Source organism: Mycetomoellerius zeteki, unplaced genomic scaffold (assembly GCF_001594055.1).
Source record: "Mycetomoellerius zeteki isolate Tzet28-1 unplaced genomic scaffold, Tzet1.0 scaffold98, whole genome shotgun sequence".
NCBI lineage: Eukaryota > Metazoa > Arthropoda > Insecta > Hymenoptera > Formicidae > Mycetomoellerius > Mycetomoellerius zeteki.
Genome location: NW_017258021.1, coordinates 1,349,963 through 1,367,573, shown reverse-complemented (window position 1 = coordinate 1,367,573; position 17,611 = coordinate 1,349,963). Strand labels below are relative to the sequence as shown.

Here is a 17,611-nt window from a genome sequence, read left to right as displayed (position 1 = left end):
TATATATATATATATATATATGTAATCAATATTATAATCTGACTGCGATAAATACGCTGATCAATATAATTATTAATTAATTCTAATCGAATAGATACTTTTTTTAAAGGCAAAGCGAGATAAACAGCTCGTGACCGCTCGTTGGTAATCGATATAGCTGAATTACGTGCATGACGCGAGAGATGAGAGCGCGCTTTTACAGCTGGACCATGTGAGCGCATTTTGCGCGCCGCAATTAGCAGTTAAACATTGTATAGCCAATGTAATTACTTGCGTTATCGAAGACAGAAGGAGATATCGAGCCGGACAAAGGACACAACGTGAACATTGTTGAGCAAGTGGACAGTGTATGTTTGTAGATGAGCACGTGTATATGTGTGATGTGTTTATGGTTGTGAATTTTGCACTTTTTCTCCCAATACTTTTTCTCTCCTTATTCCAGTATCGTCTTCAATTTTATAATAGTATCTTATGGCAACTTATATAATACAGTCCTCTTCAATTTGCATTTTATCTTATGTTCGCGAGAAAACTTGTTCTCCCTACGAGTCGTAAATCTCGCTCATAAGAATTAAATGGTAGATTTTGTTTATTAATAAGTGTAATTATCGCGGCATAATGTTCGCGATTCTTTGCCATCGTGAGCTTTCTCCGTATTTGCAATAATGTCCGTGTGTGACGTTAATTATCATTCGCGGGAATTTATTAGGGAAAGCACGTCGTATTTTTCGCGAGATCCATCGATGACTCGTTATTAATTTATTGTCGATTATGGCGACGCCGTTATTATGGGGACTCTGGCGTTAATCATGCGCGCAGCCTATCGTCGGGATCGACTCTCCGCGGATTTATCATCTCTCCCGATGAAACGGTGATTAATTATCACGATTGCCCCATCGGTATGCGAACAGCGAAAAGAAACTCGGTCCCTATTTAAGACTCATCCGGATCATTAATCTCGCCATTAACTCGACGATTTTTCTCGACGATTGTCTTTGTCAGGCATATATTTTTGTCAGCAGAAATGTTCGTCAAAATTTGACGGAGTTGCTTAATCACTTGGATGACTATCATCTTTTAATGTTTTTCTTTCTTTTTGTAAAGTCACTACTACGCAATGAGAAAAATGATTTGATTATACCAACAAGACATACATTATTGAATATATTTTAGTGAAACCAAGCAGAATTTATAGTTATTATGACAGGATTCAATATTTTATAACCGGAACGTTTGATAGTTAAGACTTAACTGTATGAATTTGGTTAATATTTTCTAGTTAGGCATTGCGCCTGATGGAGGATAGAAGTAGTCACTGATAAATAGATGAAGTGGATCGCATGGAACTTATTTCTTTTGGAGGATCATTTCCAGATCTTTCACAGGCGAAAAAACCATAATTTCAGAACGGCTGTAAAGCTGCGATGCAGAAGGCAACCACTGCACTACTTTTATCTTTGCAACAGCCATCATGATGAGGAACAAAATACAAATGGTCCCGAGTCCTAAGCGTTCCTTAAATGGAATAGGAATACGAAGAATCTCTCAGCTCAAATTAATGAATGTTTACAAGATAGTTACATGGAATGTGAGATCCCTTTACAAAAGAGGTAAATTGCATAACTTAATACACGAAATGAAATGCCTTAAAATTAAAATTCTTGAATGTGTGAGATCAGATGGTCTGATTCGGGCGATATCAGGATGAATGGCTACTCAGTGTACTACTTTAGTTCGCTTAATGACACACACCAGAATGGAATGGTAGTCATTTTGAAGAACGATGTCACCCCTGGTTCGTTACTTGCCGCTTTCAGATCGGGTGATGCTATCGTAATTAAAAAGTAATCTAGTAAATGTAAATATCATACAAGTTTATGCGTCGACTGCAAATAAAAGTAATCAGAAAATGGAAGATTTTTACGAGCTGATCAAACTCTTTTATACACAAAAAAGCATGAAATTAACATTATTATGGGAGACTTTAACGCTAAAGTTGAAGACATTGATACTGACGAGATGATAGGTCGTTATGGATTAGGAACCCGAAATGAAAAAGGAGAATGACTCGTGCAGTTCTGTCTAGACAGAGATATTGTGATTCAAAATATTTGGTTTTAGTTACCCAAATAAAGACTATATACGTGGAAATCACCATGGGATGGTAACTGTGATAGAGTTGTAAGAAATCAAATTGTTTTCATCCTGACGAACCAGCGCTTCAGAAACAGCATTTAGTTTGTGAACATACTTTAATGCGGACATTAATTCCGATCATAATTTGCTGTGCGCAAAAATAAAATTATGTGAAGAAAAGAGTTCCATCTAAGAGACGATTAAAATTTAATCTGGAGCTGTTAAAGTCTCCCGAGACGACTAGCAGAGTGCGGGAAAAGATTAATTCCGGAATGACGGATATCTACGAATTCGAGGAAGGCATTGACAAGAACTGGGAGAGGAAATGAAGGAAACTTATTATCTCGTTATAACGCATCTTTATACTATTCTCTATAATTGTTACGAGAAAATGAACTCCGCCGTCTTCAGCTAGTAGTGATGCTGCGTAATTGCTTACTAATAGGATTTATAAGTTGATTTGTAAAGGCTCTTTTAGAAGACATCTTATAGAAAGATGACTTTTTGATATAATTTTTTAGAGATTTTAATGAGGTTTTTAAAAAGTCATATTAAAGAATTCTTCTTTTCAACTCATTTGGCACAATACAGGCTTAAATAACAAGAAATATAACTGCTATAGCAACTGCAGTAAGAATCGCATTTGTTCGATTCATTTTCTTTCACGCACGCTCTCGCGCTTAATGAGTGATTGCATTAGAGTACATCGGCTGTGTACAAGAACTATACTTACATGGACGATTGCGCTATCGTGGAAAATTGACGCCAATCAACTCATCAGCCTCCTGTCGATTCAGCTAACGATCGCTCATGCTTGCGCGGTTAACTGGCGTATTATATTAATTACATCGAGTGCTCTCCCCGCCTGAAAATTCACGATTCAACGGCGCCTTATTGTCAATCGTAATGGAACGACATTCATAATCCAAATTAATTATCTTCAGGAACGATCGACGGGGCGTGCGATGATTAATGATGTCAAATCGAGGAGTTGATCCGCGACAATCAATAGCGAGATATAGATTAATAGCGATATCACCTTGTTATCGTTCCGTTACACCATCACGCCATCGCGTTACGTTACACCCTGATATTTGCTTAAGTAATTTATACGAAAGTTTACCTTGCCCGCCGCAACATCCATCGATAATATCGGTGTATGCTTTGTTACTTTCGACGGCATTGTTTAGACAGGAAATCTACGTGCGCATTTGAATCTCCAATAAATAAATGTCAGTAACGTTCGTGCACACGCGAAGCACCGTCGCATTTTTCTGTGGGAGCACATAAGTGTTCAATACCCCGATTGTACAACTTTTAACGACAGTTCGGTTTTGTTATATTGCCCTTTTTTACCATGTTGTAATACCTGCGCAACGACAATATAACGATACCGACATTATCGTTAAGAGTTACAGAATTGGGGTACTGGAAAAGATTTCTCGTTACATTATCGTTATTTGCTCCATGGTCGCGCGCGCGGGTGGTATTATTAACGGCGATAATTAACGACGCATTGGACATGTGGCGCGGAAAGAAGGTCAATGATAAATCAGACTGTGTCACGGCGCGGTTGTTCGTCGTTTACAAAATAATCGTTGTGGCCGGCGAGCGGCGACTCAAGTCTGTAAATCATGCCTTAATTGCTCCTTATCAGCGCGTCCAGTGAACGGGGACGTTCCTACGTATCTCGACGAAAAGCCGTCGATAAACAATGTTCAACATGTAAGTTTCAAGCCGCAGACCCGGCAAATCGTTTTGTGGCTTCCAAATGAGCTAATAACGAGTTAACTGCCATGTAAGAGTGTGAGTGCGTCATCCTATTACTCCACGTTGTGGAAGTTTCGAAAGATAGTCCATAAAAGTGGAAATACGTACTCTTTAACGAAGTTTCAAGTTTGGCTTGAAAAATTTGCTCGATAGATTGATTTTTAAATATTTTTTGTATAACATATAAAATGATTCAAGAGAAAATTCAGGGAAGGTCAATAATGTGACAAGTGACAGTATTGGTCATAGTAGAAGAAAAAAAATTTGTATGAACATTATCATTCCCTAACTTCAAAAGTAACACAATTAAAGAAGCATGATCTTCGATAAATGATTATCCTGTGACACTATTATTACCATGAATAAATTAAATAAACATTATCTTATCAATCATTGAAGGTGAACTAATTTAATTTCATTTTAAAAAATCATCAAAATTGTCACAATTCAAAAAGGACAGTTTTTTAAGGATATGAAAATGACATTTGTTAAGAATATATTCTTTTTGCCGATATTATTCGATTAATCATATCGAATAATTTTCTGTCAAATTGAAAAACAGTATTTTCTCTTTTCTATAGGAAATTTAATTTGTTAATTTGTGTCGATTGAGCGATGTTTGATTCGGAATGATTTTCGAGACAGAGCGAATTGAAGGTAGTACGTGCGGTATCATTCGCTGGCTGGAAAATCAAGGTTATTCTTGTGTTCTCATTCCGTTGTATTTTTGTGGAGTTGGATGAAGAGCAAAATATCCGTAAGTAGAGATTACGTCATCATTACTTGAGCATAATTTTTCCAAGTTTTTATATGGATCGTTCGTGTCTCGGATTAATTTTCATCACTTTTACAAGTATATCAAAATTATTAAGTGATTTGTACATATATTTTAATTTTTTTTTTAAATATTTGTAAGATTGTGTACTAAAGAAATTATATGTAAATGTTATAATTAATTACTTGATGCTCCTAATATTTTAAAGAAAAGCAATGCACAGAACGCGAATGATACTTTGCTACAATTTGTCATTGAATACAATAAATACCATTTTCGCTGTCAATGTAGGAAGGTAGGGAGAACAAAGTAGAACAAGTATCTTCGCTATCGCGAGCAGACCCGCCGGGGAAAATAAATAGCGCCGTATATTTCTGCGACGCAAATGCTCAGTGATACTTAGCGCGACATTATTAACATGCTGCGCTGTATACTGCCGGAGTAATTTGCATCTACGTCCGTGTTGGTGGGCGCGATTGCTGCGTGTCCCGTTAACAATGATTCTTTCGGCGCAAACCGTATAACACGCGATAACGCAAATGAAGCGCGTAGAATGCGCAATTCTACGTCTGTTTGCCTTTTTTCTCTTTTTTTCTCACCCCCAATTCGACTTTCCACTTAACTTCCGATTCAGAAATGAGCGACCTTAAATCGATTTTCTTCGCACACGGGGTGTGTTTCATTTCATGCTCGCAACGCTCTTGGAATCATTTCATTCTTACTGATTATGAAATGTTAAACAAAGATGAATAATGTTCGTGAATGTGTGAGCATCAAGTAGAATGCAAAGGAATTGATTTTTCAGAAAATTATTAAAGAGCGTCTCAAAAGCTGGAGATGTTTTAAAAACAGATAATATCGAATGCTCGATGAAGATGGAAGAGACTGACAGCTCGGTTGTTCTCTCCTCGCTTCGTTGAAAGCATAATTTTTAATCACGTGTATTCACAGATTCATAAATATGTCCTTAGAACGAATTTATGGCTCGGTCGATCTTATCCCGACGCGATCTAAGAATGCGTTGTTGTTATCAATCTTACGTTAGCGGCAAATGAGTTCCACGTCGAGGCGCACGCTGTGCGCTGTAAAACTCGCGTGTGCGGAATCCTAAGTGCTTCATTGCGGAACGAGCGAAAACGTAGTCGATGAGGAACTGCAGTTTCTGCGAAAACTTCTAAGAAAGCTCCTAATAAGCGTCTAACGAAACTGATGCAAGTCGATTATTTTCTCAGATACAACATGTTCGTTATAAATACATGTTAATAAATTTCTTATCGCTGCGCGAGAAATAATCGCGTCACGGAGCAACCGTGACCACAATAATAATTTACGGTACATGTACGATATTATACACGTACATGCGCACGGTCTAATGCGATTTGAAGTGGGCTCTCATTCAGCGAAAATTGAGATTCGTGTCTAATTGCGAGGTCATTTGGCGCTGACGCGTATGCGAACACCTTTGCGGTATTAAACGGGCAGGAAGAAGGGCCGTGCACGCCAGATATATCGAATGACGGCGCGCGCTTTATTGTTAGTCCGACGACGACACGCCTCATTATGCATAGAGAATCCGTACGCGGCCTGCATAATATGCAAAACTCCCTCCATTACCGTTCGCGACGGGCGTAATACGCCGATCGGCGGGTCCGCTGCTTGGTCAGGAATATAGCAACCATATGTTATTATACACGCTTTACTCTCCTTTTTTTTTTTATTATCGTCACGACGAGGATTTCGAGAAGTATAACGGTACGCGAGCGATTTATCGGAATTAAGGATGACAGCGGCGAAAACGAAACTAGAATACGTCGCGAGTACCGTTTTGCGTTCCCGAGTACTCGGATTGGCACGTGAATAAACTCGTAATGTTTATGGAATATCAAATTACATTTGTGATGCGATCAAAGTCTCATTACAAATATTTTGAAGCATTTGATTGACCAATCAGATGAATTTTACTAATTGACCAACCGAAGAATGCTTCAAAGCATTTGTAGCGTTTGTAGCATCACGTTGATCATTATCCTTTGTCGCGCAGGACGATGTTATATTGGATTATAAAATGTATCTTTTTAGTTGAGAATTTTTTGTACAGTTGACCCCTTTTTCATTAAGTTTGTCGCATGATTTGAAATCTCCAAAAAATTTTATATTTAAAACGAGATATAGATATTCAGATATTAAAAGGAGGAAAACAAAGATTCTGAATATAAAAAGTGCAAGCAGATCTTTTTCTCTAAGAAAAGAAGAAGAGATAAACTGTGCAAGAAGTTTAGCTAAAAAGAATAGGCTTAATTGAAGTGAAATATATTCTTCTTTGCGACTCAGACAACTCCGGATGCTTCTCGACGAATATCGTAACAACGTTGAATTTCGCGACGAGCGCTATTTCGCCTTATAAATTGGCATCGATCAAGGTATAGCGAAGTAATTTTGTATTCACGACGCGCCGGAACGCGGCAATAATTTCAGGCGCGAGACGCATCTCATCGTATGGCAGAGCCCTGTCGCGTTAAGAGAACGATCTCTGGCTGTCGGCACTGTCGAGATAGCCACCAAACAAACATTATCAGCCATAATCGACGCGCTGCGTTTAATCGATACTATCGACAGCCGTTTAAATCGAATCGGGCCGTTCGAACCCGACCACTTACTAGGCTCCCTTATCGTCGCCCCGGCACGAGAATAAAATTACGCCAACGATATTGCGCTTATCTCATTTTTACGCGGCGTTACATCGCCGGCCTATCGGGGCGAACAATAGCTAATTAAAATGGGGAAATTTAGAGTGCCATTAATTTAGCCTTTAAGAGACGCGATGTTGCTCGACGGTACCCCACGGTGCGACTTATCGGTCGCCTAATTGCGCACAGCCGTATATTTCACGGTCGCCTGGATATTTATCAATTAATTTCTACGAATTATGAAACGATCTCTCGGGCGATCTCACGTTGCTGCCGTCGAACACGCCGCCTGCTCGCCCGTTTCGATCTGATATCAACGCCTCAGACGATATTTAGATCGTGAAACTGTGTAATATATCGATGTAAGCTGACGTTTAATTTAATGGGAATCTAAGGGCAATGGGGGAAATCTGTTAGCCGTTTTATACCGACATTATTTTATTATCCAAGGCGCGGTGAATGTTTCCCTTGATATAAATACTCCTTTATAACTTTGTCTCGAGCACGTATTATAAATTAATAGTAATCGTACGGTATTAATATGATAAGCGATTAATAGCGCTAAGTGATGGTGGGTATTCAACGATTTCAATATCTTTCTCAAATTACGCTTCTACTTTTTTGTGCTCCTAAAAAAGACATAAAAAATAATTAAGATAAAAGTGATTAAAATGTATAAAATTGTTAATAAGATTGTTAATAAGATTGTGAAAACAACGTTTAGTGTAATGTTATTAAAACAAAGTGACTGTATTCAATATGGCCTAAGTATCCAATATCTACTTGTTGTTTGTAAGTAGTACATCATCATGAATAGTTAAATTTTTACTGTACTGATGTGTAAAGTATCTATTAAAAATGTTTCATATTTTTAATGAATTCAGAAGTTTCCTATTTTGAAATTGATTTTGAATCACTGGTTTTCAATGTTGGATTCAGCAAAAATCGTAACGCTTAGGAAGACCATATTGGGTACGGTTATCTTTAAGCGACCTCTAGATGCTCTATATTATTGTACAATTTTTTTGTACAATATTATTGATACCTTAAACTCAAATTCAAAACAAACAATCTAGATTTTCAATATAACCACCTCCGAACGATTAAATAACATTGCGTAATATCAAATATTGCGCATCAATTGAGCGTCTAGTAGCCGCTTAATTATTATACAAATAAACACTTTTATAACATGATACACATTCTATGTCTCGAAAAGGAGGCCATTCGCAATGTAAAATTTGCAACTTAAATCGCGTGTCGTATATGGCGGGACATGCAAAGAATCGGATGCTCAAAGGATTCCGAAACACGAATAGTACTGTGTCGAATGATCGGTGTAAACGATAGTCGTCGATGCTCGGTATTCTCTTGTTCATCGCCTCTTCTGGAACTGAACAGAGGCAGGATGGAGACCTTCTTGGTTTCCTCGTCACGATCCCGACATGTCACTGTCGTGTGTGTCGACTCGTATGTGTATCGTCGACTCCGCCAGCCAACGCGAAATCGGCTGATCGTTATTAAAATTGTTCGTCAACGTTCCAAGTTTTTCAACACTCTTTTTTGTCATATTTTTTTTGTCATACCATAAACTAAAATATTGAAAATCATGATGCTACATTATTCTATGATACCATTACCTTTAACAATGTGATGTTGCATCACTGACATAAACTTATTTTAGCTTTAATTATAATTTAACTATAAATTACAGAAAAAAATATGAAGAGTGGTTTAACACTATAGTGATATTAATATAAACATTAATGTAACACGGATTTAACACTTGGATTTAATACTATGCTTTAAATCCCGTGATATTAAATCCATGTGTATATCAATATCAACATGGTGAGAATTATATTTATTAATATCATGGTGTTAAATCCACATTTTTTTAATGTGGAATTTTTTGTTGAGTTTATTTTAATAACGAATTCAGTTACATCAAAATGTAGATGTAACTTCCGATAGCCAATACGAGTATCTATACAAATATTTTTTTATCTAGAAATTTCATTGCAGTAATGTGAAATGTCACTGAATAAAAAGCTCTTAGAAGTTATTCTTTGGCGTCTGAATCTAACACATGACACTTCTAATACAATATAATCGTGCAATAAGAAACTCTTTTATATTTCCTATTTTTACTCGTCACGGTCGACGCGATTACCTTTGAAGAGCTTAAACGCAGCAGCAATGGTACGCGACAATCGTTCCCCCAAAAAAGAAACGGAAAAAAGAAGAAAAGGGGAGGGAGAGGAGAAAAAAAAAACTTGCGCTCTTCTGCGAATATGGCGGATGGAGAAACGCATATCCGAGGAAATTGGCGTCCCCTCGCGCGAGATCACGCTCAATTTCGTCCTAACAAAACACGCGCCGCTCTTCATCCTGTAATCCACACCCACGTACGTATAACGTACGCGCCCGCGATGGCTTTTTCGTATCCACGAAGTGAGCGCGTGCGCGCTTTTGTATTTTCCAGGCCATAGCCGTGGAATCGGGCCCGTCGTCTGCCTGCCGCTCTCCGACCATCTTTTCTCTCTCTCTCTCTCTCCCCCCCTAGTTCTCTCTCGCGCGTACGGTGTGTACGCTCGCGACGATTGAAAAATAATATCGGCGGGTTTATTTAGCCCGACGCGTCTCGCGCAATAGCGAGGGGCGGCGGATTGTCGCGACCGTACGGGGGATTAAAAATAATGTTTCGAGCGTGACCGCCGAGCCCCCGGGGGATTAGGGGGCGACTAGCTCTCGCGCTGGCGATTGGTTGCTATCCAGCTGGAGATTTTATTTGAGGGCTCGCTCGTGTACATATTACAGGCGGTTCTGTCTCGTTCTCTCTCTCTCTCTCTCTTTTTCTCTCTCTCTCCCCCTCTCACTATCGGTGAAAAAAGCGGACACGACGAAAAAAAATCGCTCAGCACACGTTGTGTTGTCGAGCTGCCGTTTGGCACGGCACGGCTTCGCCAATTATAAATCGCCGGCACGGTCGGATTTGTAAAGCGCGCTCGGATGGATAAAAAAGCGCTGATTGAAATCGAATACGCGCGTACGGCACGGTGGTAGGTAATTAAATAGACGAAGACGACTGAGCAAATACGTATATACATATATGTGTATATACATATATTGTATATGTATAAGTAGCGTACGTCTTTTAGCTGCAACTTTTTAATTAATCGAATCAAATTTTAATATGATTTTATTTGAACGTGCCATTTAATTTTAATTTGTGATCTCATCTAATCTTAATATTCTAAAATATTATTCTTCTTGTGCTAATATCTTACCGAATATCCAATAGGAGTTCAACGTGTCGGTACTCGATTTCATTTTTATTATATATCTGTTTGTTTTCTTGCAAGATGCATCTAAGCACGAAGTGCAATCATAGGAATTTGTAGGCGTCATTATAAAAAAATTTGACATTTCTTGAAAGTTAGCATCAAGAAACTGCATCCTTTAAAAAAGTATCACGATTTAGGTCAATTCTGATTGAAAACAAAGATGTCGTTACGGATTCTTGTACACTGCCCGTCATTGATTCGCGTGGCCCTGCTGCCCTAGCAGTAGCTCTAACTTCTCTATAATTTGATCATAATCAGATCCCTTATTAAAATTAATAACTTAATTATTTCAAGTTATTAATTTTAATAAGGGATCTGATTATAATCAAATTATAGAGAAGTTAGAGCTACTGCTAGGGCAGCAGGACCACGCGAATCAATGACGGGAAGTGTACAATCGAGATATAGGATTTTTTCAAATTTTTGAAATTTGAGAAAAAATCAGGCGCTTCATTCATCAATTATATAAAAATAATGAAAATGAGAGACCAGCTTCGCCAGAGTTTGCAGCTGGGAAACACGTAGCGACACGAGTGGCGCGGTATAGTTGTTTCCATTAGCGAAATATCCAATTTATTACGGGAGCAAAGGCGGCCAATCGGTGACCGCGGTCGTAATAAACGTAATTATATTTAACGTGGCGCATAAAAGCGTCGATAGATTAGAGGCCTCTCCTTTTCTGTGCTCCCTTCTCTTCTCTGAGCACGTTTCCAGCCGCGATCTGTCTCGCTCGCGCGCTCCGCAACATGTAGCTATCCATCCCGTTCGCCGGATGGCGCGGCTTGGCTCGCGTAATTAGAATATCAATTAATAATCGGGATTAATTAAATCCGCGATTATCGATGCACGTCGTGATGCGACGTGAGCTTTCGTCGTCCGCGCAACTGTGTGTGCGCATACGGCTATGCCGAAGATGGGGACGAGTAGATTAGCTCGCGCTAATGGTGTATACGGCTCATGTCACTTTTTTGTCCTTGATGAATCCAATGACATTTGTCACGCGCATTTATTACACCGTTGTCGTCGTTACATTAATTATCTCGCTCGTAGCTCTGTGTGTAACCGGTCCGCAATTGATACCAAAGTTAATTTCCTTTTGAGACGGACGTCTCAGATTTATCGTGAATATCGCGGGACATAATTTACATAGATAGACAATTATTTGTAACAGTTTCTCTCTCTCTCTATATATATATATTTATATGATTGACCATTCATGCAAATTATAGCATGTATATGTATATTATTATGCTATGTATACACACACATACACATATACATGTATATATACATAACTGCAGTATATTTTATACATATTACTTTATATATAGCTGTAATAGCTATATATAACTATCCAGTAGAACACAAACTAAGTAGCATTACATCAATATTATAATTTTCCACTCAAAAATATAAATGTAATATAACGCATGTGATAGACATAATAATAGTTAATTTATTGAGTAGGAATTATAACATTGATGTAATGTTATTGTTAATTTGTATTCTGCTGATGTGTATATGTATATATATATATGTACAAATATGTATGTAGCGCTACATTCAACTTATCGTTGAACGTAAACGATCTTGGTGATTTATGATCAGTTATGGGCAGCACATGCATAATGAACTCACGATGCATTGCTGTTCCGATATTTGTTGCGTTAAAATTAGAAAATTCTATTTGCAGAATTCTATTCCGGCTATAGGTAATACTCCGTGCAGAGTTGTTAAATTCTACCTTTGATGCGCGAATTATTTATTTCCCGTTAACCCTCTTCGGCTGGTATTTCATTCATTTACTACTTCACTCTACGGTGAAGATAAAATTGTAACTTATACAAGATGGCGAAGTTATATCTCTTGCGAAATCCTTTCCTCCGTTCAAGAATAAACAACCAGATCTTCGGGTAAACTGAAAATTATGATGGAGGATGATACAGATTTAATCTTTCCGGAAATGTGTGTTGAGGATCATATTAGTCAAAGAAGCAAAGTTCGATGATATTGAAATCAAGAAGTATCGGAATAAAAACTTGTAAATAAGATGGCAATCGAAAGTAACGATCAACGTCCATGCGTTTCGAGCCAGGATCAAAGCCACCATTTCGATGAGGAATTTCACCGCGCGTTAGAAATCTTTCGATGAACACGCATCTTCGTGATGCAGACGAGCGGAAAAGCGTCCGTCGATCTCGCGAGATAACAAGTACGCATCCGGCCGCGTTCACTTGCGCGTTACCTGCGTTAACTTGGATCCTCGCTTACCTGGCCGCGGCAAATGCAGGATAAAGGCCGAGCACGCTCTCGCCGGTGCCTACCTTCTAGGCACGTAATTGAAGCTGCTCCCGGAATAACGCGCCTAAGTGACAGGTGAACACCTTATACGCGAAGCGCGTACCCGTGACAGTCGTACATACGCACTGTGTGTCCATCCGACGGTTCACGCGTCTCTTTAGAGGGACGAAATATAAAAGCCAGGTACACGGCGGAGGGAATAAAGTGTAATCTTGGCAGTACGAGACGAAACTGTAGCCAATCAGCAGGCGAATATGACTGAGGAATCAAATATGCGGGAGAAGTAGAGAAGTACTTTGATGGAAGTACTTTAATGCGATCCGATTGGAACTAAATTACCAGGGTATTCCTGCAGGAAAAGAAAAATACTGCACCTCCGTCGACAGTCGTCGGTCATTGCGAGTAAAGTTCTACGACCGTGTGTCCGATTCCGAACAGTTTCATTAATTCATTAACGGTTAATTAAGGTTTCACAGACGAGATTTTCGACGGGGATTTGAGATAAAGCGTGCGAGGGATCCAACCGACCGGCGTCGGATCATTTTCTCGTTGATCTCCGCTCATTTCTGACGCCTGACACCGACAGGGGTGAATTCCCAATCGCGTGTTACCGTCGTGCATTAAACTCCGCGGGGTGATATATCAGAGTATAAATCGTCGAACGTGTTGGAAGCTTTTATAGGATTTTTACAACGTGCGCATCCGTGAAATACTAGCGTCGATGGAGGGCACAGAGAGAAAGACAGAGGTTGCAGTTGCGAGGGGTGAGGAGCGGTTAAACTGAGTGTAAATCCAGGTATCGTTGGTGTGAGCGGAGAAAAGGGGAGAGAAAGAGATAGACTGATAAAAAGGGAGCGAGAGAGGGTTGGTTCGCGGCGGGGATGAAGCGTCTGGCTCATCCTGGGGGATACAGCGTGCGGAAGGGGATGCCCGGGTTTTCGCGTGCGTGCAGATCCGCCAATCGGGATTCAGGACCGCCTGCGATCGCCATGGCAACCCCGGGGGTTGACAGGAGGCGATTACGAAACGGGGGTAACCCGATTAAGCGTCGCGACGCCGCTCCTGGAGACGACGTCTGGGGACGTAACGGGGTGACTTTCAAGAGAAGGGGAGGAGAAAGGGTAGGCCCAAAAGTATGGTCTGTTCGAAAGGGGTTGTTCTCTCTATTTGTCCTCTTAATCACCCGTTAAGTGCTGCGACCCCAATGTAGTCCCCCGGGCACGCAGCAACGAGTTCGTCCCTGCTTTTTCGCGTCTCGATTGGTCAATGGTAAATAACAACCTTGAGATGGTCCCGAAGGGTGAGATATTTAATGTTGGCTTAAAGGTGAAATATTTCGATTTGGGGTGTTATTTAAATCATTTAGATTCAACGTGGCTCGAGAGCAATTCAAGGATTCATTATAACAGTAACTTAGCCAACTTTCTTTTTTTTTTTTAATATAAAGAAATGAATTGCTTTGATTTAAGTTCACTTGTGTTAATTAAAATCTTACTAAAATTTATTATTACTTATATAATATATTATTTTAAAAAGTTAGCGATTAAGCTAAATTAAGTAATTTCTGTATAAAAGCAATGGCGTATCTTCAGTGTATCTTCATTGTATCTTTAATAAAATATTTATAAAAGAGTTCAATATGCTGATAACGAAAGAAATTTTTAATAATATAATAAATTTATGTTATTTATCTCATTCATATTGTAATTTTCCATAATGGCCTCGAAATTGTGAAATCATACGCTTCGTTCATCTCGCTGCTGAAGTTCACCGTGTTGGAAGCTAATCTGGGTCTTGTCAAAACCGCCCAGCCATCCGAGACGTTAGACAAATATCCCCGTTTCAACCCTCGATCCACCCCTTTTACCGCGCGTGTGTGTCCTTTCGTGTCATAATGCTGATTTTCCGCGTAGATAGCTTCAAAATGGAGCCTATTCAACCCTTTTCTCACGAGCAGCGCGTATATCTAACAGTCAATTCCAGGACAATGTCCCGATCGAGTTTGTCGTGATCCCCTTCTCTACCCGCGTTTCGTCCCCTTTTCTTCCAGAGCCCAGCGACACGTACCATTGTAACCGGATACTCCCGTTTAGGGGTGGCTCCTTGATACATCGGGGGGTTGACCGGGCTTATAACTAGTTGCCACTTAATTTGGCAAACCTGGCAAGAACGAGGGGTTCGATCCCCCCCTGTTTCTCGACGGAGGGATTGGCCCGCTGAGATCGATTGGCGGATACGTCGGTATTCGCTGGGGACGGCCACTCTCGAATTACCTCTCGTTGAATGTCGCGTATCTTCTGCCTCCATCGGGTTCGTCGGAGAATTATCTTCTGCGGCGTGTTCCCTCCACCGAAACGATCAGAAATCCTTAACTACACTTTCTCTCAATAGCTCCTACTTATCATGAACAAAGTATCTTGAAATATCCAAGCTCATTTAATAATCACGAATTTTTGAACTTAATTATTTATGTTATTTTATGAAGTTAGATCTGATTTATATAAAGTGGGTGTTTCTGCTTTGCAAGATGACAAAAAAATTTAAGATTTTCATTAGTTTGCTATACTTGCTACTGAAGTTTTACTGGCTGCCTGGAGCAATTTATCTGATGAAAAAAAATGCATGGCCTTTGACGCGTTTCCAAAACACTTTAAAACTTGTATCAAAACTAAAAGTAGCCATTTTGAATGTTAATTATTATTTTTGGCATTTGATAGAATATAATTAACTCTACAGTTTGTTTTTTGTAAATATATGTTAATGATGATTTGATAAATACATAACTTTGTGGCCAAACTTTTTTGCCATTCTATAAATGTTAATTTTCATAACGATTTTTACAAAATAAAGCATAGGTGATCTTAATCACGCTCCGTACTTACAATTTTGTATAACTATTTTTTGTTCGAGGTAATTATTTTCTGATTCATCTTTTTTGAAAAGGATTTTAATTCACAAGCGTATGTATCTTAGTCTACTACGATTATTATCGTAATAATTGCGTTAACAGGATTTCACGTTAGATTTCTGAAAAGTTAATCGCAACAATATCATTGATGATTTCAGGTGAAAGTATGGTTCCAGAATCGGCGGACAAAACACAAGCGGATGCAACAGGAAGAAGAGGCGAAGGCCCAACAACAATCGGGTGGTGGAGGTGGTGGAGGCGGAGGCGGTGGTGGAGGTGGTAATGGAAATGTTAACAACAATAGTAACAACAAAAACACGCATCATGTCAGCAAATGGCAGCAGGAGACCGGCGATTATCATCACGAGGAGGAGGATGAAGAGGAACACATCGATCCGGAAGCTGAGGAATGCTCAAGCGGCTCCGAAGCGTAGCTAGACGTTCTCTGCCTGGATTAGGATCCAGGATCGAATAAACTATCCTGCACAGACTTCGAGGAGAGACCGAAAAAGATGGAGGTCATACAATGAAGTCATCCAAGGAAGAGAATAGCGCGACATCAACTAATCGACTTAGGTTTGTTCGAGTTCGTCATCGAGCATCGGAGGATTAAATTTACTTCGAAATGTCTACGATCGTGTTAACGTTATGCGCAGGAAGCTAATAGCAATGAGTAAATTGCCATGGAATAGTAACAACGCGGCGTTTTTCACATCAAATTACGGTCGAAGCTTCGGGTATGAGTCCGATGTACAAAAGAAAAATCAGAAGGTTCGGAAATCGTGACAGCGACTGGCGACGGTACGGTACTCACCATATTGCGACTGAAAGCGTGACATCGTGAATACGAAAATATTTGAGTTGCTTGTCGAATAAAAGATCTAGGTTCGATTACTACACTTGCCATCTCGAATATCGACACTAAGAATTTTGAGTGGGGAAAATATTCCACTTTAATTCAAACAAGCGTACGAGACGTGTATTTTCGTCTCTCTCTTTCTCTTTCTCTCTCAAGTCCGTTATTTCTTGTCAGAGTGGTGACCTTTTCTGCATATATTCACGGAATTTACAGTTTTTAACGCCGATTCCGAACAGCCTATTGAAAGAAGGCAAAGATACTCTCTCGGTAATTTGCCATTGCTTTCTGAGAAATAATGATCAAATGAAATTTGATACATGCACTGTTAAAAATATCATGAAATTTAATGTACTTTTAAGCAGGGAATGGAAGCAACTAGTTACTGTATCTGCCGTTACTTAGTTACTTAATTACCTTGTTATAACGATTTAGTAATGATGTTGCGAAATTTTTATGATGTAACACTAGAATTGAAACAATTAATAGGTACTTATAACGGATTTGAAAAGTCATTCGTTATTGAATAAAGTAACTTGTAACTCATTTTTGATGTAATTTGTAACGGAGTAACTTTACGGCATTACTCGTTTTTTCAATAAGTAATGCGTAATGGTAACAATTTACTTTTCAAAATGACTTTCCTAACTTTAGCGTAACTTTAGCGTTTAATTAGTCATCATTACAATCATAAAAAATTGCAGTATCAAATTCTTATTATAAAAAGTAACTGTAAAAGTAACGGAAAAGTAACTCTCCTATTCCCTGCTTTTAAGTTACATAACTTGGAATTTAATTTTATGACATTACATTAAATTTAATTACATTACA

At 39.1% G+C, this 17,611-nt stretch overlaps 1 protein-coding gene across 2 annotated transcripts in view; it reads left to right on the top strand.

Annotated features, from left to right (window-relative positions):
* The window catches only part of LOC108730929 (homeotic protein empty spiracles), a 50,857-nt gene extending 33,973 nt beyond the window's left edge, over positions 1 to 16,884 (top strand). For both annotated transcript variants that reach the window (XM_018460904.1, XM_018460905.1), the window contains one exon: positions 16,083 to 16,884. In XM_018460904.1, the coding sequence (XP_018316406.1) occupies positions 16,083 to 16,358 (276 nt within the window). In that variant the 3' untranslated portion in view covers positions 16,359 to 16,884. The remainder of the gene's footprint in view (positions 1 to 16,082) is intronic.
* Positions 16,885 to 17,611: the final 727 nt, after the last annotated feature.